The 26,300-nt window shown below is 41.0% G+C and overlaps 1 protein-coding gene across 1 annotated transcript in view; it reads left to right on the plus strand.

Annotated features, from left to right (window-relative positions):
- Positions 1-26,300, plus strand: part of LOC122563149 (MAP kinase-activated protein kinase 2) — a 218,465-nt gene that overhangs the window by 131,972 nt on the left and 60,193 nt on the right. The window contains exon 2 of the mRNA XM_043716616.2: positions 15,318-15,457. Within this exon, the coding sequence (XP_043572551.1) occupies positions 15,318-15,457 (140 nt within the window). The remainder of the gene's footprint in view (positions 1-15,317; positions 15,458-26,300) is intronic.

Genomic DNA, 26,300 nt, shown 5'->3' on the forward strand with positions numbered 1-26,300 from the left:
GAGATTTTTAAACTTTGCACACCCCAGTCCGGCATCTCCAAATCATGGCTTGTAGACAGAGGGAGGCCACCCACACTAATTTAAGCATATGCCAACCCTGACCATCCCCTTGTCTACAGGGTAAATCTTACTCAGAACTGGGTTGTAATTTTAAGTGTGCCTCAAATAACTGAAGAACGTAAAGAATATCCATAAGAGTAGGCCATTCAGTCCCTTGTAGTTGCTCTGCCACTCAGTAAGATCATAGCTGATCTACCTCAACTCCACTTTCCTGTCCTACCCCCATATCTCTTGATTTCATCATTATTCAGCAATTTATTGATCTCGCTTTTGTTCAGTGACTGAGCATTCACAGCACGGAGGTAGAATTCTGAAGATCTAAACAGCAATTGAGCAATTAAAGCCAGTGTTACACTGGTAGAGCCAGTGTATCAATCTGACAGCTCCCTGGTAGACTGCACACAAGGATGGCTAATTATGCAGCACAAGAGGACAGTGATAAGAATTGGTATGGTCCAAAATTTCCACTCTGAAGTTGGAGCAACAAAAGCAGAAGTGAAGATTCTTTCCCTCTGTGAAAAGGACCACTGCATTAAATTTTAGTTTCAAGTGTAACAAAAAAATCCATGAAGTTTGCATAACATGAAAAATATTGTTCAGGGCGCTGTATTTTAAATTTGTGAACTTTGAAGATCAAATGCTCTTTGACCAGATCAGTGTTCCAGATTAGCCTTTGCACTTACTCCCAAGTGGTTAACAGGTTTGAAAAACTTTGTACATCCCACACAGATCATAGTAAGTAAAAGCAGTGGTGGTTGCTATATCTTGTATAGCATACAGGCCACAATGTGAATTTCCTCTCAATTTAGGGCTGGGTCTGGGCCATCTGTTCACTTATGCTGATGTTTTATCAGAAACCAGTCAAGTCCACCCTTTCACGTTGGTTCAGTAGATGGCTGACTTGTTTCCTGGATATATTGCTGATGCATTCCGATCTCGTATCTCTGATCTAGAGATATCTTGCTTTATAAAGATATCGCTGTCTTTAATCAAATAGGTGACCAATCAGAACCTTTTTGTCAGGATCAAGTAGAAGTCTTAAGTCAGCTTTTGATAAGCTTAGGTAACTAGCTGATGAGTTGGACATTGCAGCCCCAATAAATGCACATCCTACGAGAGGATTCCAGAATACTAAAGTCCTGGACAAGCACATATACAGGAAGTATCAATTTTGAGTAGCCACATTGCTCTTTGGATGCTGCCTGGCCTGCTGTGTTTTTCCAGCACCACATTTTTCAACTCTGGAGAAAGTGAGGACTGCAGATGTTGGAGACCAAATTATTGAGAGATACAGAAACAATAAAAAGGTACTAATGGAAGGGGATTCCAACAGCCAAATACCAATTGGCTTAAAATAATCATAAAGGTAGAGAGAGCACAGCATTGAACTGTTATTTTTCCAGGATGTAGCAAGTACAATAGAAGGGGAAATTCTGGGTTTGGTATTCAAACTTGAAATTGGTAGTTAGTTCAACAATTGCTGTAAGTTGTGACTTATAATGAATAAGTCAAGAGATCTTTTGCCCATGAACCAGCCACCATGTGCCTCTTGCTAACGATTTGATAAATTCAAAGAAGGATGACTGAGAAACAGTATAATGACCAATACAGTAATAAGAATCAACTCAGCAGATCGGATGAATAATAATGATTAAACTGCTTTGAGTGTTCCCTCCATTTGTGTGTGTGTGTGTGTGTGTGTGTGTGTGTGTGTGTGTGTGTGTGTGTGTGTGTGTGTGTGTGTGTGTGTGTGTCTAGGTTATGTGCTAACTATTCATAACTGATTTACCTGCAGTAGGAGTCTAATTAATTGTCATAAATAGTAATTTGTTGTGTACAGAAAACTGGTCTGTATTTTCTATTAATCTCAGTCAGAAGACAGATTTTTGGGAATTTCACATTTAAAAAGTTTAACATGATTAGAAGGGCTCAGTTTCCAGTACACTGTCCCAGTGAGGCAGATAAAAAAGAGAAAATGACAATGACCAAGAGTTTGACAGTGAGAAGAAAGCTGTCGATGATAGGAAGATAAGTGTACTGATCAGGCAGGCAAGAGAGTGGCAAATGGAATTCAATCTGGAGAAGTCTGAAGGAATGCTTTAGCGTTGGACAAACGAAGGCAAAGAAATATGTAAAAAAAATGGTAAAAAGTTAAATATAGAGTAATCTTGGAACATGTGCCTACGGATTGTTGAAAGTCACATGATAAGTAGATAAGGTGTCTAAGGCAGCACACAGCTACTCTCCTTTAGTAGCTGAAATGATCCTGAGTCATGGAATAGAAGGAGTTTATACTAGGACTATACAGAGTCCTGCGTACTAGGAAGGATGCAATTATAATAAAGACAGTATATGGGAGATTTGAGGATGTCTCCAAGAAATGTACAATTTTATCTGTGTAGAAAACGAATTTAATTGAGGTGTAGTGAATTTCGAGGGGGCCTAGATGCAACGGATGGTATGAATCTATTTCCGTAGCAGAACAGTGACAAAAATAAAAAATTCTGGAACGTTCTGGCAGCATCTATGGAGAGAAATCAATTAACATTTTGGGTCATGTGACCCTTCCTCAGCAGAGCAATGGCATCACACTTTTTAAAAAAAAAAAATTGGATGTACTTTTGATATGCCTTAGGGCTGAAGAGAAAGAGCTGGAAAGTAGGACTCTACTGTACAGCTCCTTTTGGCTATCACCAGGACTGACTGGCATCCTTCACGGCTGTAAATTAGATATGCTTCTATTTATTTGGTAACAGCAGCAATCAAGTGTTAGTATAAAGAGCCCTTGAAAATTGGTCAAAGAATATAAATTCTAATATGTTCTCACATAGCCGTGAGAAATGTAATGCTCCTCTGCAGTACCTTGGGAGATAATTTGCCCCTCTCATGGTCTCAAAAACAAAAAAAAAAAAATTGTATAAATAACCAGTTGAGGGAGGAATCGGTCAAGATAACAGGGAAGCTATATGATGGAGTGTTGAATGCTCTCCTGAGCAAATACATGGGACCCTGTATTCCTTATACAGCAATTTGGAGGATAGAGCTGCTGAGGAGTTCTTTCTTTTAAGATTATGCACAAAACATAGGTATATTGCATTCAAATAAGTAGTCTGTTCACATTAAAAGTTTTTTTTAAAAAAAAGAGACCAGATAAGAGCTTATTTGAACATTTGAAGAAAACATTTCTTGATAATGCAAGGTTTCTTTAGTGTTGCACTCAATCATAACTATGGGCTCCAAAATAGGGAGTGTTTAAAGAAAAAAATGAAACTTGAAAGTTTTTAAAAATCTGCATAAACTTGTGCCATAACTTCTTGAATACATATTGTACTCAACAAAAACAGAAAATGCTGGAGAAATTCAGCTGGTCTGGCATCAACTGTGGGAAGAGAGCAAAGTTAACGTTTCTATTCCACTGACTTATTCAGAAGAGTCTACTGAAGTTTGAGAGAATCACTGGACTTGAAACATTCACTTTGGGAAGAAAGCAAAGATGTTGCCAGACCGGCTGAGTTTCTCCAGCAATTTCAGTTTGTGTTTCAGATTTCTAGCATCCACAGTTATTATAGCCAGTTTGGCCTGACTTCAACTGATGTAACTAAGATTTTGATCCAAAAGAAATCGAAAAGCTTGATAAGCACTCCCCTTTCACCACACTGTTCAAGTGAAGTGTTGAAGTATCTGATGTGACCCAACCCACAATCTGACTGAGTCAAGACTACTCCCAACTGGGCTGCAGCTGGTGTAGGACAAAATGTATGCAAAAAACACACTCCATGAAATAATTCACTATGTTACAGATTACATTCTCCAACGTTGGTCTGTCAGCTTGGACTGCAGATAATTGGAGCCATGGCTATACTAGCTCACTAAATTTTATGTCTGGATATCATGGGGCTCTTTGAGGATTGTTGTTGGCACTGTTGGATAACGTGGAATATTAAAAGTTCACAGACGTGGTGGTGGCAGGATAGGTGGCTGATGAAATTCAACGCGGAGATGTGAGAGATGATGCATTTTGGTGGGATGAATACAGGTAGTATAAATGAATGGAGTGTATGAACTGAAAGATGTTTATATGCATAAGTCACTAAATGTGGCAGGATGGGTTGGGTTTTATTTGTAGGGGTGTAGAGTACAACCAGGAAGTTAAGTACATGTACAAGATAGTAATAGTATTCCAAAAATGCTAAATGATCAGGGGCTAAGGAGGAAAAAGAAATAAGTACAATAACTATCACTAAATAAAAGGACTGGAAAAATATAGGGCTAAGTAAAAGGGACCACCATTGTTTGCGATATTCATGAATGATTTGGAGGAAGGTATAGGTTGCCTCATTAGTAAGTTTCCAGGTGACACTAAGATTGGTGGAGTAGCAGATAGTGAAGGGGACTGTCAGAATACAGCAAAATATAGATAGATTGGAGAGTTGGGCAGAGAAATGGCAGATGGAGTTCAATCCAGTCAAATGCAAAGTGATGCATTTGGCAAGATGCAATTCAAGAGTGAACTATACAGTAAATGGAAAAGTCCTGGGGAAAATTGATGTACAGAGAGATCTGGGTGTTCAGGTCCATTGTTCCCTGAAGGTGGCAACAGTTCAGTTGAGTGGTCAAGGCAGCATATGGCATGCTTTCCTTCAGACAGGGTATTGAAGACAAGAGCTGGCAAGTCATGTTACAGTTGGATAAGACTTTGGTTCAGCCACATTTGGAATACTGTGTACAGTTCTGGCCGCCACATTACAAAAGGATGTGGATGCTTTGGAGAGGGTGCAGAGGTGGTTCACCAGGATGTTGCCTGGTATGGAGGGTGCTAGCTATGAAAAGAGGTTGAGTAGATCAGGATTATTTCATTAGAAAGGAGGAAGTTGAGGGTGGAGCTGATTGAGGCCTACAAAATCATGAGGGGTGTAGACAGGATGGATAGGAAGAAACTTTTTTTCCCCCAGAATGGATGACTATTACTAGCGGTCATGAGTTCAAAAGTAAGAGGGGAAACGTTTAGGGGATATAGAAGTGTAAAGTTCTTCACGCAGAGGGTGGTGGGTACCTGGAATGCCATGTAGAGGAGGTGGTAGGGACAGGAACGATAGCGTCATTTAAGATGTATCTAGACAGATGCACGAATGGGCAGGGAGCAGAGGGATACAGACCCTTAGAAAATAGGCGACAGATTTAGATAGAGGATCTGGATTGGTGCAGGTTTCAAAGGCTGAAGGGCCTGTTCCTATGCTGTAAGGTTCCTTGTTCTTCATTTGTCCTAAAAGTGATAGATCCCCAGAACTGCTAAGTTGCATCTTAGGATATTTAAAAGAACAGCCACAGAGATAGATGTGCTATTAATAATCTTCCACTAATCCATCAATTCTTGGAAACTCCCAGAGAACTGGAACACTGCCAATGTAACACCCTCATTCCAAAAGTGGAAGAGACAAATGCACAGGTCGCTTTAGGGTGTAGGTTTGCTCGCTGAGCTGTAGGTTTGATATTCAGACATTTCATTACACTGCTAGGTAACATCAGTGGCGACCTCCAAATGAAGCGAAGCTGTTGTCTCCTGCTTTCTATTTATATCTTTCTCCTGGATGGGGTTCGTGGTGATATTGGAGACATTTTGGCAGTACCTGTTTTCTTAAACATTCATGCAGGAAGTACAGTTGTTCACGGGTGGAACTCTCTCGGATGGCATTCCTTTCCCAACAGAAAGCAGGAGACAACAGCTTTGCTTCACTTGGAGGTCACCACTGATGATGTTACCGAGCCAGGTAATGAAACGTCTGGATATCAAACCTACAGCTCAGCGAGCAAACCTACACCCTAAACCTCAACCGGAGCTACAAACCTTCATAAACCTTGCAGGCTATTTAATGTAACATCTGTCATTTGGAAAGCATTATCCTCTATTATAAAGGATATAATAGCAGAGCATTTAGAAATGCATAAGTAGAATTAGCATGGCTTCATGAAGATGACATTTTGCCTAGAGTTATTAGAACAGGGTAGATGCTGTTGTTTCCCCTGATGGAAGAGTCTGCAACTAAAAAGGACATTATCTCAGAGTAAGGGGTCACCCACTTAAAAACCAAGATGAGGAATTTTGTCTGAGGGTACTTTTTTTTTTAAAAAAACTGTAGAAGTTGGATTGTTCAGTATATTCAAGACAGATTAAGTCAGTAAGGGAACTGAAATAACTGCACAGAGGCTGGTATCCTGTCACCAAGACCCCCTTTAATGTACATGTGCACAGTTAAAGGGCCCAGACAGCTCAGAGCCAGACCCTAGAATGAGAATGCTCTCTGAATCTCCTATGTTATATTAAACAGTTTATAAACAATTAACTTTAACAGCCTTATACAGAGAAACAGCAATTTGCTAGGGAGAAAACCAACAAAGCCAGGCCCCAAACCCCACCGTTCAACCATTTTTCAGGGAAATGAGGACAAACCTTAAATCCCACTTCCAGTCATCACAAAATAAGCAGTAACAAATATATACAATACAGTCCAATTGGATTTAAAAAAAAAAAAAGTGCATGGAATACAGATCCCCTCCAGGAACCCAGCAAGCCTCCAGTCTCTCCCACCTTCTGACCACTCTAAGGCAGTCTACCCTCATGCCCCTTCCAGCGACCTCTGGAACAGCCCATCCTGTTTCCCCAACCACAGCAATCAGGACGGCCTACCCACCTTCAGGCTTCTCTAACCGCCGTTCGCACTTTCCCGCCCCGGGTGACAATGCTGAGGACGGCCTACCCACCTTCTGGTTCTCTGTCTGCCCTTACGTACCACCTGGCTCTCGGCCACCCCGAGGTGCCATCCGGCCTGCCCTGACTCCTTCTGGCTACCTCTAGGACAGCCCACACCCTTCAATGGGACAATGGTGTGCAGGGCAGCCCACAAGCCTTCCAGACCTTGGCCTGCCCCTACACATCTTCTGGCTGTCGGCCACACTGACACTTTCCGACCACCTCTAGGAAAGCCCGTCCCAATTACCCCTTCTCAGAATGGCCTACCCACCTTCCTGCTCTCAGGGCAACTGACATCGGGGTGGCCTACCCACCTTCAGGTTCACAGGTCAGCTTACCCACCTTCCAGCTCTCAGGGTGATAGTTTTTGGGACACCCTATGAGCCTCCCAGCTCACAGTAAAGCTTGCCAGACTCTGGGATACACACAAGAGTGCAGGTGATAAACCCAACAAGTAACAAGACAGAGAAACCACCAAACACACCAACCAAACACCCTGCAAAATGTCGAATCCATTCCCAGGGACAGAGTCCACTCCTGTATATAAAGTGCGTTGTCAGAAATAGTCTATTCTAAACTGCACAGTCCATTTCCAAAAATACAATCCACAGCTGAGTGCAGAATTCAGTCTCGAAGGCAACAATTGCACACTCCACAACAGAGGCCTGGCACATCCATACAGAACCAGGCTCACTCTCAGAAACAGTATATTTTAAAGGTGCAGTTAACTCACAAGTTGGTCTGCTCCAGGATGCGGTGTTGCTCACCTCCCAGCACAGGCACAGATGTTCAGTCTTTAGAGGCCTAGTCACCCACAAAAGGGCCAGATCTTCCCCTACAGGACTAGCTTATCTGGAAAGATGTATTTTCTCACAGGATCTCAGTCCAAACACCAAAATAAAGTGAAAACACATTCAAAATAAAAACCAGAATGTAAGGGCTAAGTGCTGCCACAAAAAAAAACCCAACATTTTTCTCTCTCACATTGAGAAAAGGACAGAGTAACAAGACTGTAACCAGCCAGTGAAACAACAGTTCCCTAATGAGAACTGAATTACACCTGAAACACATTGATGGGCAAATCAGGCAGTTTGGAAATCAGTCCTTAATAAAAAAAAAGGGGAATGCCAGTTAACAAACTGGCTATATAATCCAGCCAGTTCAGGAATCAGGTTTCCCCCAAAAAGTAGAAACCAACAGCAGCATTAAACGTACTGACTTGGCCCAGCCAGTGCAGAGTCAGTTCCCTAGACTGAGGAGATTCTAAATCTCCTGGGTTTTTTAGAATTTTGGACGGCGAAGAGGGTTACCTCAGATTACAACAGGATCTGGACCAGATGGGCCAATGGGCTGAGAAGCGGCAGATGGAGTTTAATTCAGATAAATGCGAGGTGCTGCATTTTGGGAAAGCAAATCTTAGCAGGACTGATACACTTAATGGTAAGGTCCTAGGGAGTGTTGCTGAACAAAGAGACCTTGGAGTGCAGGTTCATAGCTCCTTCAAAGTGGAGTTGCAGTGAAGGCAGCATTTGGTATGCTTTCCTTTATTGGTCAGAGTATTGAGTACAGGAATTGGGAGGTCATGTTGCGGCTGTACAGGACATTGGTTTGGCCACTGTTGGAATATTGCGTGCAATTCTGGTCTCCTTCCTATCAGAAAGATGTGGTGATACTTGAAAGGGTTCAGAAAAGATTTACAAGGATGTTGCCAGGGTTGGAGGATCTGAGCTATAGGGAGAGGCTGAACAGGTTGGCGCTGTTTTCCCTGGAGCATCGGAGGCTGAGGGTTGACCTTATAGAGGCTTACAAAATTATGAGGGGTATGGATAGGATAAATAGACAAAGTCTTTTCCCTGGGGTCGGGGAGTGCAGAACGAGAGGGCATAGGTTTAGGGTGAGAGGAGAAAGATATAAGAGAGACCTAAGGGGCAACTTTTTCATGCAGAGGGTGGTACGTGTATGGAATGAGCTGCCAGAGGATGTGGTGGAGTCTGGTACAATTGCAACATTTAAGAGGCATTTGGATGGGTATATGAATAGGAAGGGTTTGGAGCCGGGTGCTGGCAGGTGGGACTGGAATGGGTTGGGATATCTGGTCGGCATGGACGGGTTGGACCAAAGAGGCGTTTCCATGCTGTACATCTCTATGACTCTAATACAGTTGAGAATAATTAACATTAACAGTTGTATACAAGTAAACAGCAATTTTACAAGGGAAACGAACTCCAAAGCCAGACCCCAAACCCTACCCTTCAACCAGTTTACAGGGAAATGAGGACAAACCTCAAATCCCACTTTCAGTCACCACAAAACAATAACAGTAACAAATAAGATAGTCCAATTAGATTTTTAAAGGCATAGAATACAGACCCGACCCCCCCCCCCAAACAGCAAACTGTCCTGTCCCTCCCACCTTCCAGCCACTCTAAAGTAGTCTGCATCATACTCCTTCTGGCTCTCAGTCCACCCTGACCCACCTTTCAGCCACCTCTAGGACAGCTTTCCCCAACTGCCCTTCGTACATTCCAGCCGCCTCTAGGATGCCCTGTCCCGATTACCCCTTCTTAGGATGACAGTGCTCAGAATGGCCTACCCACCTTCTGGCTCTCTGGGCGACTGGAATTCGGATGACCTACCCACTCTCCAACTTTCAGGGCAGCCTATCCACCTTCAGGTTCACAGAACAGCCTACCCACCCTCCAGCTCTCAGGGTGACAGTTTTTGGGATGACCTATAAAGATTCCCAGCTCACAGTAAGGCCCGCCAGACCCAGGGACACAAGACAGTGCAGGTGATAAGCTGAACAAGCAACAAGTCAGAGTCCATTTACCAACAAACGGAGTCCATTAACATAAACAGTTCTCTTCAAAATGCAGAGTCCGCTCCGGTATGCAGAGTTCACTCCTGAAGGCAGCAAATACACACCCCACAGCGCGCGCACACACAGGTGTTCAGTCTCCATAGAGGCCTGGTTTATCCACAGAACCAGGCCCACAGTACATTGTGAAGGCACAATTAACACTCGGGTTTGGTCCACTCCTGAATTCTAAGACACTTAAATGCTCACCTCCCAGCACCCACACAGATGTTCAGTCTTGACTGAGGCCTACCCACAGGAACCACTCACCTGGAAAGATGTATTTTCTCACAGGGGTTCATGCCAAATGCCAAAGTGAAAACACATGCAAAAAACAGAAGAAAACCAGAATGTAAGTGCTAAGCCCTGCCACAAAATCAACATTCTCCTTACTTTAAAGGACAAAAAAGTAACAGGCTGTAATCAGCCAGTGAAACAACAGTTTCCTAACGAGAAGTGAAACACATTGACTGGGTAGATCAGGCAGTTTAGAAATCAGTTTTTCAATTAAAAAAGAATACCAGTTAATGAAACTGGCTTTGTAAACCAGCCAGTTTAGGAATCTGGTTCTCCCCAAAAAAATCCAAGACTGGCAGTAAGACTGACTGTGGCCCAGCCAGCACAGAGTCAGTCTCATAAACTGAGGAGAACCTATCTTCTGGTTATTTATTTTTCCTGTTTATAATTTTATTAAATAATATTTGCAAAACAGTTAACATTAACAGCGTATACAGAAAAACAATTTACAAGGGAGAGGAGCAAAGCCAGGCCCCAAATACTACCTTTCAACCAGTTTTCAGGGAAATGAGGACAAACCTCAAATCTCACTTCCATTCATCAAATATAACAGTAACAATCACAGGCAATACAGTGCAATCAAATCAGAAACAGTGCATAGAACACAAACCCAATATAGCTATTTTTAAAAAAAAAAGCATTTGAAACCTGTCCACACCACATACTGATCAGAGTGTCCTTGGCTAGCTTTCCTATAGGACAGTCAAGGCCCTCTGGTCATCCTGCATACTGACTGACCCTCCCCAGACCTGCTTTCCTTCAGGCTGGCTGCTGACCACCCAGCTCCCAGTTGCCCCGCATAATGGCCAGATTACCCCTGGCCATTTTCCCAAGAGCTGGATGTTGGCCTTCTGGTCTCCGGCCACTCTGCATTCTGACTGACCCTCCCCAACCCACTTTCCTCCGGGACAGATATTGGCCACTAGCTCCTGGTCACCCCGCGTACTAACCAAATCACGGCAGACCTGCTTTCCTACAGTCGGGCTGTCGGCCATCCAGCATTCAGCCACCCTACATACTGACTGACACTTTCCCCAGGCCAGCTTTCTGACAGACCAGCCAGCAGCTGTCTGGCTCCCAACCTCCCTGCGTTGGCCTTCCTACAGGCTGCTGTCAGCCACCTGGCTTAGCCTACCCGTGTACTGACCAGCCTGCCCTACAAGGATGCTATCATTTGCCTGGCACCACCCAACCCACATACTGACTGGCATCTCCCAGCCCACTTTCCTCCAGGCCCGTCATTAACCCTCCAGCCCCTCACCAGCTTGCATGCTGTCTACCCATCCCCTGAACAGCTTTCCTTTGAGAACGCCGTCAGCTGCCTCGTCCCCAGCCACCCTGTGTACTAACAACTCCCCCCTCCCCAGCCTGTTTTCCACCCCAGGATCCTCCAGCTCCCAACCACCCTATACACTGACTAGCCCACACAATCACCATTAATTACAAAACCAACATATAGTAAAAGAATTCACAAAATCCTTAATACAATTTCCAGTACGAAGGCAGAATCCACACCCAAATTGCAGCATGTAGCAAATACTCACCTCCCAGCACACACACAGGTATTCAGTCTCCAAAGAGGCCTGGCCCTTACAGGGAGAAGGGTGCAGGAACACAGTACATTGTGAAGCTGCAGCTAGCTCACAGGGGTTTGGTCCAGTCCTAAAGGCAGTGTCCACACCACACACATAGGTGTTCAGTCTTCAGAGGCCTGGTCCACTCACAGGCACACAGATAACTGTAAAGATGCAGTTAACTCACAGGGGTTTGGTCCACTCCAGAATGCAGCAATTGCTCACCTCCCAGCACACATACACACAGGTGTTCAGTCTTTTCAGAGGCCTAGACACCCACAAAGAGCCAGGCCTACCCATACAGGACCAGTTCATCTGGTAAGATATATCTTCTCATAAGGACTCAGTCCAAACATCCAAAAACAAAGAAAACTAGAGTGGAAGGGCTAAGCCCTGCTACAAATTCAATATTGTCCTTTTCTCAATGTGAAAGAGAAAAGAGTAACACAGACCATAACCAGCCAGTGAAACAACAGTTCCCTAACGAGAACTGAATTACACCTGAAACACAATGACTCTGGACCAGGCTGTTTAGAAATCAGTCCTCAATTAAAAAAGGAATACCAGTTAACAAGCTGGCTAAATAATTCAACTAGTTTAGGAATAAGGTTTTTCCTTCTCCCACCCCCCCAATATTTCATAAATGCCATTGAGAAATGATGACTTGTAGGATCCATTTTAACGTTCAGGACAAGCAGGCCATGGTGAACATGAACTATTTCCTTTTGACAGTCAAGTTTATGAAAAGCAACAAACACCTAGGGACTAATTTGTACACAATTGGATAATAAGGATCTACTCTTGTTGAGAGTGGGTGAGATGAGATTGTGCATGTGTTGTCATTTCTGTTGCTTGAGAACTCTGTTGGGTTAAGGAATAAAGTGAATGACCTGTTATCAAGATCTGGCTTTGTTCCATTCTCACAGAAACAACAATTCAAATGCCTACGTGGTTTGGGTGTTAAACCCAGACCACTACCTGACTTGCTTCCTAAGTACGGTAAAAAGATTTGTAGTTACAAAATAACACAGAAGAAATGCTGTGTACTTGTTACTAAGTATTGATGCTTTCTTTTTTTTTAAAAAAGGACATATATGAAATGACGTTGGGGAAGACATTTTTAATTTGAGCTAATGCATGCATAGGGTGATAGGCACTTGGAAATTAATGTTTGCCATTTTTTCATGGCAAGTTCCCTTAACTGCAAATATGCATTTCACACTTATGTTTAAAAATATTATTTTTCTTGAAAAGGGAACTAATAAGAAGTATGTTAAATAAGCAGCATTAGTTAGTAGAGCAAACAAAGATACCAGTTATAATGTAGATTCAACCGTGCTAATGTGAGCCATCTGTTTCTTGATGCTTTGGTGGTATTGTCTTATGATGTGAATAAGACAATTATATAAGTTCTGAAGATAATAAGTGATAAAGGATTTCAATGTTTCATCAAGTCTCAACATGTACGTCCACCCAATCTCTCTCACCTTACACACACACACTTTACTAAGCTTACGCACACGCAAACACATACTGTTTCATGTACACTCAGTCACCCGCACACTCACATGATCTCTCTCTCTCTCTCTCTCTGTCATGCATGCATACACGTCTATGGGGTGAATTTGCAGGTGACATCTCAGCTCAGACAATGCATTAAAATTGTGGGGTCAGAGCCTCTCTCTATCCAATCTTGAACGTTCTTTATCATAATTTCTCTCACTCTCCATTTCAGTAATATGGCCTTCCTATTGAGAAAGGTGCTCCACTTGCAGTTGTATCTAAAAGGTTGGCAAATATAAGGATTCATATTAGAAATGGAAGTCCCTATATTTGCAGATACATTCTATTTTGCTCAAAAAATGAACAATCTGCAGGCAGTCAATGCAAACCATGTAATATTTTGTAAATTCCACTTTGGAAATAGAACAGTCTGACTCAAGATTGGATACAGACAGGCTCTGACCCCACGTCTTTAATGCATTGTCTGAGCTGAGATGTCACCTTTTTTTATAAAACCTTAAGTTATCTTGAGAATGTGACTTAAAAGAAGTTCTGTGATTTACATATTAATGAATCAATACCTGTAACCCATTCTAAAAGATGGAAGACTTAACAACAATCTAGATTTGTTGAATATATCATTTTACTTGCGTGACACTGCAATCTTTTGCTATAAATTCTGTGTCTTATGATCCTGCTCCACAACCACCTGATGAAGGAGCAGCGCTCTGAAAGCCAGTGCTTCCAAATAAACTTGTTGGACTATCACCTGATGTTGTAAGATTTTTAACTTTGTCAAGTTCGTGCAATTCTGGGCTCCTTCCTATTGGAAGGATGTTGTGAAACTTGAAAGAGTTCAGAAAAGATTTACAAGGATTTTGCCAGGACTGGAGGATTTGAGCTGTAGGGAGAGGTTGAATAGGCTGGGGCTGTTTTCCCTGGAGCGATGGAAGCTGAGGGGTGACCTTAAAGAGGTTTATAAAATCATGAGGGGCATGAATAGGGTAAACAGACAAGGTCTTTTCCCTGGGGTGGGGGATTTCAAAAACTAGAGGACATAGGTTTAGAGTGAGAGGGGAAAGATATAAAAGAGACCTAAGGGGCAACTTTTTTCACGCAGAGAGTGGTGTGTGTGTGGAATGGGCTGCCAGTGGAAGTCGTGGAGACTAGTACAATTGCAACATTTTAAAAGCATCTGAATGGGTCTATGAATAGGAAAGGTTTGGAGGGACATGGGCCAAGTGCTGGCAGTTGGGACTAGATTGAGTTGGGATATATGGTTGACATGGACGAGTTGGACTGAAGGGTCTATTTCCGTGCTGTACATCTCTAAGTCTCAACATGGAAATGCAAAGCAAGTGACTTTGTTTAAGTGTATTAGTGCTAAGTAGTCAATATCCATTTTACGGATTAGTGGTGCTTGAAGAGCACAGCAGTTCAGGCAGCATCCGAGGAGTAGTAGAATCAACGTTTCGGGCAAAAGCTCTTCATCAGGAAGGGCTTTTGCCCGAAACGTCGATTTTACTGCTCCTCGGATGCTGCCTGAACTGCTGTGCTCTTCTAGCACCACTAATTCAGAATCTGGTTTCCAGCATCTGCAGTCATTGTTTTTACCTAATATCCATTTTATGTCTTCCCCAATTTTCTTTTCCCTTAAAATGCAATGGAAATGGACTGTTCATTAGGTCACAATGGCCCAGGACTGGTTTCTATTCCAGTGAATGTTCTTTATCATAATTTCTCTCACTCTCCATTTCAGTAATATGGCCTTCCTATTGAGAAAGGTCCTTCACTTGCAGTTGTATCTAAAAGGTTGGCAAATTCATATTAGAAATGGAAGTACCTAGTGTGGACTGTTTCCGAATTCCAGTTACTGCTGGTTTTCCTAAGACTCATACCACAGCATGTTGGGGAAATGTAATGGTGATGTTATTTAGGATGGTCAGTGTCATGCTCTACAGCTTCTTGAGCTTTGTTGGCTTCTTCTCATGGTGGAAAAGGGCACAACAGCTTGTCACAAAAGACATCATTCAAAAAGCAAAGTCTGAAAAATTACTTAATGAAAAGTTTGAATGTGTTTGTGAGCCATTTGCTATTAGCTGCTCAGCAAGTCACAAGGGAAGGTACCAGTTGATTTTGTTCAAGGTGAAACGTCTCAATTAATGTGAATCTCTCTATCAAATTCCCGCTCAAATTTGCAACAGGTTAATTGATTTTAATACCAGTTTTTAACTGTAAAATTCTCCTTTTGCTTACTGTTACTTTCTCCCCTTGTTAGATGTTGCAGGACTGTCCGAAAGCCCGACGAGAAGTCGACCTACACTGGCGAGCATCTGGTTGTACTCATATTGTCCGAATTGTAGATGTCTACGAGAATCTGTATCAGGGAAGGAAGTGCCTACTGATAGTGATGGAATGGTAAGTTCTCCTACAGCAAGGTAAAGAAATATTTATGAATTTAGTTAAGGAAAATTCAGTTCGGTAGTGAATGAATTCCTGTTGAGACACTAGGTTAAAGAAGAAACAAAGATGCAGAGGGCTGAAGTTTTAAAGCAAAATCTCAAAAAGGCCCTCAATTGTATTCAAGAAAATGAATTTTGAAGCAGGTTCTATTACTGTAACCTCCTATGTGTCTGTTGTAAAGGTTTTTTTTGGTTACTAGCACTTGTCTATGAAAAGGCATAACTTTGCTATGTCAAAACTCAGATCCACGTAATTAAGTGAATATTTGAGCCTTTATTCACATTCAAGCTATTAGTTTACAGACACCAAGTTTACATACATGCACCTACAAGGAAAACAAAGCTGCCTCTTTCAGTATACATCTATATATGGGCAGTGGTGAATTCCCAATTTAATTTTATATTGCTGCTCTTTTCCTCTGTTTGAAAGGCCTCACTAAGCATCATTCCTATGCATAGATCATTATTGAAAATTCTATAACTACAAATTAAATACAATCAAACCTGATTGGTTGACAGATTCAAATATTCACATGATGATAAGCTACAAATGAAGTGCTCCAAACTAGAAAGCCATATGTGAAATTGATATGTTTATTAGTCCCAGCTATTGGGATTTGTACATGGTATGTTGGAGTCTTACTCAATTTTGGGAAGGCTGAAGTCCTTGGGCTAGATTATGAGCTCACCAATTGAGAAATGGTGACCTCAAAGCAAACTTTTCACCAAGATTTAGTGATCTGTCTGGTCTGGACCTCCCTTTGCCCAGTGCTGTGTAAATCTAGTACCAAGTCTCCATAGTGCCGGCAGTAGTTAGGTCAGCAAACAAGTAAGTAACGAACCACACTGAGTATCACCCACAGCGAACCAGCACTTAATAGCTTTCAATCTTAACTTACATTTTCAGATAACAGACTAAATGGTTCTGATTAGATGAAGATAGAGGCTGAGAGGAAGATAAACATTTAAAAATGTCAGGTCAGTGAACATGTTTATTAGTATTTAGGAAGTTAGTACACTGTTAAGAACCAACTTGCACCTCATCCAACCGGTGTATTGACTTCTCAAGGATTTTCAGTGAATATAACTGCATTAGAGTGGTAACTTTCATCAGTTCATAGATTCTCCATTGCTTGTAGTCTGTGTAGCCTCAACAGCACACCCGCTGAAGAAGTGTGGACTCACTTGACAACAGCTTCTGAACATTTTGCCATATTTCATACACATGTAGACTCAAGAGATTGCTACCAGCTTCAGTGGTGTAATGATGGTGAACATTGACAGCATTGTTGCCATTACTCCTCAGCTTTTATCAGACAGAATGAGGCTGTTTGCAACTTCTGTGTTCTATTTGATCCACTTCTTGCAGTGGTTGAGGTATAAGTATGGAACCAGGAAACCAGAGAGAACTCCACACTCTTCTTTGATACAATGCAGTGGGAACATTTACATCTAGTGAAGGCAGACCTCATCTTGATCTAACATCAAGATTCTGAAATATGGCACCTTCAGTAATGCAGCACTCCCTCAGTACAGCATTAGAGTGTTAACATAGATATTTGTGCTTGAGGCCTGAGGTGGAATTCAGCACATAGCATTATTGCTTCTAAAGATGATTATAGTTGACATAAGTATGATTTGCAGTGTACAGAAGTGGCTATACTTTAGAACTTTCTGAGGGTTTGAAAACTGCAATGATTGAATACAATTTCTTCACTCACTAGTTTAGTCTACAACCGATCAATATATCTTCACTAATAACCAGACTGCACAAACTAAATAGATTCTTGCATCATGGAATAATACAAGTCGTAAGTTGAATAGCGTTAGTGGTTTTTCATTTCAAGAACACTATCAATGTGGACTAATTACTAGAAAAATATTCAGATTCTACCTGTTTCATATTGCTTTCTATGGCTTGGTGGGGAGCTTGAGTCATATCTTTATCTCCTGAAATCGACCAGAATGATGATATAGGATGAGAATTCAAGAATGCAAATGGTTATCTTTTGGGTATGCTGAAAATGAATCAGACTTTTACAAATCCTACTGAAGAAATATTTGCATTAAAGAAGGACAGAGAAGGAACTTGCATTTAAATGGCAACTTATGCAACCACAAACTAATGCAAAGAACTTCGGTGCCAATTAATCGCTTTGTGAAGTGTTGTCTCTGTTGTAATGTAAGAAACATAGCAGGCAATTTGTGCAAACCGAGATTTCAGAAACTGCAATGAGATAGTGACCAGCTAATGTGTCTTATTGAAGTTATTTAAGGGTTAAACCAACTGGTATAGTGTGATCTTGTATGTTAGCCTCTAAAGAGAAGACTGGTTCTCCAGTGATAGCCTCAGACAAATGACAACATCTTTGCACGTACAGGATTTCCTTAGCATGTTACAATGTCGAAATCCAAAGAAGTTGTCAACTATGACAGTAGCTGTTACGAATAGCAATCTGACGTTGACCAAGCTACCATTGAATCACATTATTTTTCTGAAGTGAAATATTACATGACTAGCTCCCTGCTACATTTTATCCCACAGTGGGAAGATCTAGTGGCAACAATATAATGAAATGAAGTTTAAATAATTACACTTTTAGATTTATTTGGAGTGTACATCAAGAAATATTGGCCCCATTTGCTGCTGCTTTTATCACTACAATATTACAGAATACCTGTTTTCTCTTTCTATATGTTCATTGATAATTTAATGCATAGCTTTAACCCAGCCGTTGCTGTACTGAACAATAGATGGAGTGTTTAAATTAATTTAATGTTGAGAAAACAGATTTTGTGATTAATGCTTGAAAGGTTCATCTTCCAACCTCCCTCAGCTCTGAAGTCAGAGAATTGCTGGATTGCAAATGTTACACCCTTGTTTACAAAGGATAAACTGGGCATTACAAGTTTAACATTGCCAATGAGGAAACTTATTCATAGACAATAAATTGGGAGAAAATTAAATACTGCTTGAACAAATTTGGACTAATAAGCAGGAGCCAGCAGTGATTTGTTAACAGGAAAGTCATGTTTACTGACTAGTTTGAGTATTTGAGGAAATAATAGGTAGTGAATCGAAGTTATGCAATTGATGTTGTGTATGTCAACTTGCTGAAGGTGTTTGATAATATGTGACATATTCAGCTTGTTAGAAAAATTGAAGCCTGCATAATAAAAGGTTATTAAAAACTTGGATGTAAATATTGGCTAAAGGATAGAAAAGAAACTTTTTGTGGTGAATCAAATATATTGCAGGTTTCTAAACTTTTCAATCTTCGCTGTGGGTTTAAGCACACAGGACATGATCCTGAAATTAGGAGATGAACAAGAAGCTTGGCAAATGTAGAAAAGAGGGAAGACGACTTCAGATTTCAAGAGGATGCCAGTGCAATGGGCAAACACATGGCAGGTGAAATGCAACATGGAGAAAAGTGAGGAGATACTTTGTGATTAAAAATGAGAACCACTCCATCATAAATGCTGCAATTTTAAAGGCGGTGCAAGAAGAGAAAAAGGAAAGAAACTGGCTTTATTTCTGCGCAAATCTTTTAAAGTGGCAGTTTAACACGGCAGCTAATAATGCTTGTGGGTTCCTTGCTTTATGATATTACAAATACTTACTAAAATTGGGAAATAAAACTCTTTGGACCTTACTGACTTGAAGAAAAATTTATGATGTGATTTCTTCGAAAAAGTTAAGAGTTGATGAAAATTCAGGTTTTTTTTCTGTTGGGCACTGGAAAAGCAAATGGGTTTGGAAAGCAAGACAATAAAAAGCATTTTTAAAGAGATGAGATTACTTCAAGAGCCTTAAGAGCTTGACAGAGTCACGAACAAATATTTAGGATGTGCACTTCCATTACATAGCAGCAATACCCCTGGATATTTGGTTTCTATTTTGGTAGTGTTGGCAGTTGAAAGAACATTGATGGGAGGGCAATCTCTCTCTCGCACTCTCTTTTGCACTTGTGCTCTCTCTCTCTCGTTACTCCCCCCCCCCACCCCACTCATTATTTCCCCTTGTGTTACCCTCCAATTAATGTAACAAGTAAGTTTGTTTTAAATAAATGAAATACTTTGAGTTTATTGAGGCATTTTCTGAAATTTATTTTGGTTCTACACTGCAGTGTAAATTGAAACAAACTGATAATCTTTGTAATTGCATCAGATTACTCTCACATCTTATTGACTAGTTGGATTTGATTTTCAACAGCTTTTTCCCATCAGAGTCATAATAATAAAGAGGCTATGGTGCTAGAGAAGAGAGGTTGTATTACACTGATACATTACACACTTGCTGTGGTAATGTTTCTACTCTGGACGTTAGATTTTAGGAAGGACACGAAAGCATGGATGAGGGTATAGAAACAATTTTCTGAGAACGTTTTCAAGCATGAGAGATTCCAATTACTTAGATAGAAGTGCGAAGTTGAGGCTGCTCTCCTTTATGGCAGAGAAGGCTCCGAGGACATTGATTACAAACACACATACTCAATGAAGGGTCAGATAGAGTCAATTAAGGAAAAATGTTTCCAATGGATGAAGTGTTAAACAGAAAGCCACATTTTAAGGTTATTGATAGAAGAACCAGAGAAAACACAAGGAAAAATCTTTTAAGGCAACAAACATTTAAATGCACTATCGGGATAGATGTAGATTCAGTATATCAGAGGATTAACAGCACTGAAATAGAGCATATGATGCAAACTGTCCATACCCACATTTATTCTTCACTTGAACCTCCTTCTCTCTTTCCTCATCCAAATCTATCATTGTTATCTTCCATTTCCTTCTCTCTCAAGCCCTCTTGGTTTCCTTTTAAATGTATTAATACTATTTGCTTCAAGCCCTTTCTAAAGGAGCTTTTCATTCTCATGACTATTTGGATGTGGAAACTCCATCTGAATTTCCTGGATGTCCTGCGATTGTCCTACATTGATGGCTTCTAGTTATGTTCTTCCCACGAGATAGATCCTTTATATTTGTATCTACTGTCTTAAAGAGCCCTGTTACCTCACCCTTTAAGCTCTTTTTCTGACTGAAAAGAGAGCCAGCCTGTCCATGATGTGTGTACATATTTCTGCTATAATCCTTATGTATCTTCTCTGTATCCTGTCCAGTGCCTTTCTGTATGCTTGATAATGTGGCAACCAGAAGTGGATGCAGTATTCTGTGGTATAATCAATGGTTGGTGGAGGTGTACCAATGGCTTGGGGAAAGGAAGGGGGTGGGGGGAGAGGAAAGGCTAGGGATGTCAGAGGAAAAAATGAGAGCTGTCCATAGTTTATTAATGGGATTTGAATATCACTGGCAAGGCCAGTGTGGATCGCTCATCTCCAACCCACTTCAGAAGGTGGTGGTGAGCTGTCTCCCTAAACCCCTATAATTTTTCAGGTGTCAGTAAATTCCCAGTGCTGTTGGGTTTTGACCTGGCGACAGTGAGGCAACAGCAACAAAGTTCCAAATCAGGATGAATTGTGGATTGGAGTGGACCATTCAGGAGGTGAAACTTAAAGTGCTGTAAAAAGAACCCTTGTCAGTTATTGCAGTGCATTTTGTAGAAGGTACACGTTGGTGCCACTGAGTCACACTGTTGGTGGTAGAGAGAATGATTATTTGAGGTGGAGAATGGGGCACCAATCAAGTGGACTGCTTTTTCACGGATGGTATCAAGCTGCTTGAGTGTTTCTTGAGTTGCACATATTCAGTTTGAGCACCCAACGTAAATATTCAGCACTGTCTGAGAACAGATACAAACAATGGGTGCAGAGTTAGCTTTCTCTACTCTACCTCAAAGTGCCAATGTGATATTTTCCATCCTTTGAACTCTTTGTAAATTATGAAATGAATGCAGAATTGTTTCCTTAAAGTCATGTCGTTTCTTGAATGTTACCATCAGTTTACGTTAGCACTGCATTTCCCAGCATCAACCATGAGCTCATGCATGTGGCACACTCAGTGAATCACACTTTTTGTTGAGATGCATCTGATGCAGGAACCATTAACCTCAAAGCTGGTACAACTTTAGATGCTTTTGTGTAATCAATCTAACATTGTGATTGTTGGCACTTTCCTGGAAAAAAAGCCCAGGAAAGATCAATATATCGTGGAGAATTCTAAATTGACAATTTCAGCATCATCCTTTGAAAATGTCAGTCCAAAATGCCAAGAGAATATTCCTGATTGCCAAACCTTCCTAGGAAACTGGAGGAAATCTGCAGAAATATAAAATCAGTGGAAGGTCCGTCAAGAACATAACAGTTCTTTTCAATTCTACAGCCAGAGACACAAATTAGTATAAACTAAATGTAGTCACAATTACATACAAGAATATTGAGACAGAGTTCAACAGTTGACTTTTAATATGCTTTGAATATTCAAAGTGCAGCTTGCATACTGATTCCTCATACTCACCATCTTGTGCATCTTTCATCTTGGTCTTCAAATCTATATTAGACAAACAGGAGGCTGGAGGAACACAGCAAGCCAGCAGCATCAGGAGGTAGGGAAGTCAGAAGAAGGGTTAGACCTAAAATGTTGACTTCACCTCCTGATGCTGCCTGGCTTGCTGTGTTCCTCCAGCCTCCTGTTTGTCTAATATAGAATTGAAGATCAAGATGAAAGATGCACAAGATGGTGAGTATGAGGAATCAGTATGCAAGCTGCACTTTAAATATTTAAAGCATATTAAAAGTCAACTGTTAACTCTGTCTCAATATCCTTGTATGTAATTGTGACTACATTTAGTTTATACTAATTTGTGTCTCTGGCTGTAGAATTGAAAAGAACTGTTATGTTCTTGACGGACCTTCCACTGATTTTATATTTCTGTAGTTTCTCCCAGTTTCCTAGGAAGGTTTGGCAGGCAATCAGGAAAATCCTCTTGGCAGTTTGGACTGATATTTTCAAAGAATGATGCTGAAATTGTCAATTTGGAATTCTCAGGGTATGTTGATCTTTCCTGGGCTGCTTTTCCAGGAAAGCGCTGACTGATGGGCAATCTGTTTAGGAGCCCTTAAGATCATGAGAGCTCTCGATAGGCTTGAGTTATGAGATGTTGTCAGTTGTGAGGCGGACCAAAATGGAGAGCCATAACTAGAAGATGGCTGCAAATAAATCCAGTGGTGAATTCAGGAGAAACTTGTTCATTGAGGAAATTATTAGACCATGAACATACTTCCTCAGAGAATTTGAAGGAAGAGGCAAGGATGTATTTGCTAGTAAACTAGGTAAATACATGACAGGGAAGGGAATAGAAGTTCATGCCTGATGAGTTTGGTCACATCAGGTGGGAGGAGACTTGTCTAAGCTTCAGACATGGAGATGGACCAGTTGGACTAAATGGCCTGTTTCTACATTCTGCAGGTTACATAATTCTACTTGACTTGTGATTATATTTGGGTAGTTTCTTTGGTTTGTGAACTTTGGAAGGATTTATTGCATTTGCTTTGTTTGTAAAGCTCTCATTTTCAGACTGTGCAGAGTTTATTGGTGTAACAGGAATCTTGATAAGATGGGTATTCTCTTGTGTTGAGCTAAGTTTTTATTTTTACCCAAACTAGGATTTAGTTGGAATAGAGCAGTAAGTATGTGAGCTATTTGCTGATGCCATTTCAGTAAAGACTATGAGACCATTATGGTCTTTGTACACCTTTGCAAGCCAAGCAAATACTTACAAACAGTCAGCATTCATATGATGAGAAGGAATGAGTAATCTGCCCTTATCGAGAGTATTCTCTTTTGTGGCTTTTCAGCAGAAAGATTAGTGCAAGATGGAGCACCTGTACCTGCCACTATACATGAAATGATGCAGTTAAGTACTGAAGCTTCTGTTTGACGCAATCTCCTCTTATTTACTTATCACCTTTTTACTAGCTTTTGGTGAGCTGAGTCAAAGCTGTCTGCTGGATAGTGAAGTTTAATCAAAAATGTACTTGTGTTTGTACCATATTATCTCTCTTCATGATGCGAAAGCAGTGTCCGACACTACAGACGTTAAGTAAAAGAACTAAATAAAGATTTTAGATAAACAATCATTTAATTCATTAATTAGTATTAAGGATATGTGTAAATAAATTTGAACAATCTGTATTTTCAGCCAATCTGTTATTTTTCCTACATTTCCTTCTTTGTTCGTTTGTCCTTATTTATTTCTTTCTCACTCGCTCTCCTAACCTTTCCAGAAACATCCTTGGAAATTTTTATGCTCCCAACTGTCCACTTTTGATGCTGACCAGTTTTGATCCGTTTTTTTTTCAGACTGCAACTGTTCTCTTTGCTCCTCCTTGCATTCTGCTTTCATGCATTTTTTGTTGTTGTGGAAAATAGATTTCTCCACAGAGACTGCTTATATTGTTCACCAACTAAACCATTTCCTAACGCACCACCTCCTCCAATAATAGGCAGCTCTGAGTTCAAGAAGCTGTCCTCTGACCTGAGAAAATCTTTTTGTTTCCCCTGGGTTATTTAGCAGCTGCTAGGTCAAATCAGAGGTGGAAGGTGGAAAACTGGCTTTTCCTTATGATTCAAATTTGGTCATAATTTGATTTTATACTTCTGAAGACTAAATCTCCACATTTTATGTTTGGCCTTTATTTTTGTGACATTAAAATGAATCTCCAGAATTGTTACAGTGTAGAATGAGGACTTTTTGATCCATTGGCTTTGCATGGGAGTACTTTATTTCATTCTACTCCCTCGTATCCTTTCCTTAATCCTGCGCTCTTATCTTTTCAGATGATAATCCAAATCCCTCTTGCATACCTCGGTTGAAGCTGTCTCAAACTATTTTCTCAGGGAGTGTATTCAAGATCGTAACCACTTGCTTCATGAGCAGTTTTCCTTGCGTTGTTAATGATCCTTTTGCCAGTTACTTGAAATAAGTCTGCCCCTGCTTGTCTCAATGATACAAAGAACAGTACAGTACAGCACAAGAATGGCCTTTCAGCCCACCAAGATTGCGGTGACACACAGAGTCTTTCTAAACTAAAAACCTTTTACCCCTCTCAGTCCATATCCCTCTATTTACAACCTATTCATATATCTGCCAAAATGCTCATAGAGTACTGAAGCATGAAAACAGATCCTTCGGTCCAACCAGTCCATACCGACCATAATCCCAAACTAAATCTTTCTCTTCTCGCCTTAAGAAATCTGTCCCCTAGTCTTGAAATCCCCCATCCCAACTAATTAAAAACCTTCCATTCACTTTATCTATATCCCTCATGATTTTATGCACCTCTACAAGGTCAATACCTCAACCTCTTACGCTTCACTGAAAAAGTCCCAGCCTAGGCAGCCTCTTCTCGTATCTTAAACCCTCCAGTCCTGGCAACATCCCCATAAATCTTTTCTGAACCCTCCCTAGCTTAATACTATCTTTCCTATACAGTGTGACCAGACCTGGACACAGTATTCCAGAAGAGGCCTCACCAACGGGCGGCACGGTGGCACAGTGGTTAGCACTGCTGCCTCACAGCGCCTGAGACCCGGGTTCAATTCCCGCCTCAGGCGACTGACTGTGTGGAGTTTGCACGTTCTCCCCGTGTCTGCATGGGTTTCCTCCGGGTGCTCTGGTTTCCTCCCACAGTCCAAAGATGTGCAGGTCAGGTGAATTGGCCATGCTAAATTGCCCGTAGTGTTAGGTAAGGGGTAAATGTAGGGGTATGGGTGGGTTGCGCTTCGGCGGGTCGGTGTGGACTTGTTGGGCTGCAGGGCCTGTTTCCACACTGTAATCTAATCTAATCTAATAAAAAAAAAATCCTGTACAACCTCGACATGACGTCCCAACTCCTCAACTCCAAAGGCCTGTGCAATGAAGGCAAGCATGCTAAATGCTGCCTTAACTCCCCTATCTATGTGCGATTTCAAAGAATTGTGTACCTGAACTCCTAGGTCTCTCTCTGCTCTACAACACTACTCAAAGCCCTCTTTTAAATTGTATAAGTCCTGCCCTTGTTTGTTTTATCAAATGCATACCTTGCATTTATCCAAACAAAACTCCATCTTCAGCTCATCAGCCCATTGACCCAATTCATCAAGATCTTAGATAACCTTCTTCACTGTCCACTCTCTCACCAATTTTGGCATCATCTGTGAACTTAATAAACATGCCTTCTATAATCTCATTCAAATTAATTATATAAATGACAAATGAAAGTGGACCCAGCATTGATCCCCATGGAACACTGCTGGTCACAGGCCTCCACCACCACTCTGTCTTCTGCCATTAAACCAATTTTGTGTCCAATTGGCAAGCTCCCACTGAATCCCATGTGATCTAACTTTACTAATTAGTCTACAATGCAGAACTTTGTCAAAGATTTTACTAAAGTCTAAGTAAACAATGTCTACCACTCTGCTCTCATCAATCTTTTGGTTATTTCTTCAAAAAAACTCAATCAAATTAGTGAGGCACGATTTCCCTCATCATGCTGACTATCCCTAATCATTCATTGCCTTTTCAAATGCATATAAATCCTGTCTTTCAGAATCACTTCTGACAACTTACCCACACTGAAGCCAGACTCACAGATCTACAATTTCCAGGCTTCTCCTTACATCCCATCTTTAACAAAGGCACAACATTAGCCACTTTCCAGTCATCTGGCACCTCATCTGTTGTTACAGATGATGCAAATATTTCTGCAAGATGCCCTGCAATCTCTTCCCTAATTTTCCACAGCATCCTGGGGCACGTTAGTTCAGGTCCTGGAGATTTATCTACCGTTATATTTTCTAAGATCTCCAGTGCTTCCTCTTCTGTATTTTGAACTGTTTTCAAAACATCAATGTTT

This window comes from Chiloscyllium plagiosum, unplaced genomic scaffold (assembly GCF_037043375.1).
Source record: "Chiloscyllium plagiosum isolate Xiang-an unplaced genomic scaffold, Cpla_swu_hap1 HiC_scaffold_26, whole genome shotgun sequence".
In the NCBI taxonomy this organism is placed as follows: Eukaryota; Metazoa; Chordata; class Chondrichthyes; order Orectolobiformes; family Hemiscylliidae; genus Chiloscyllium; species Chiloscyllium plagiosum.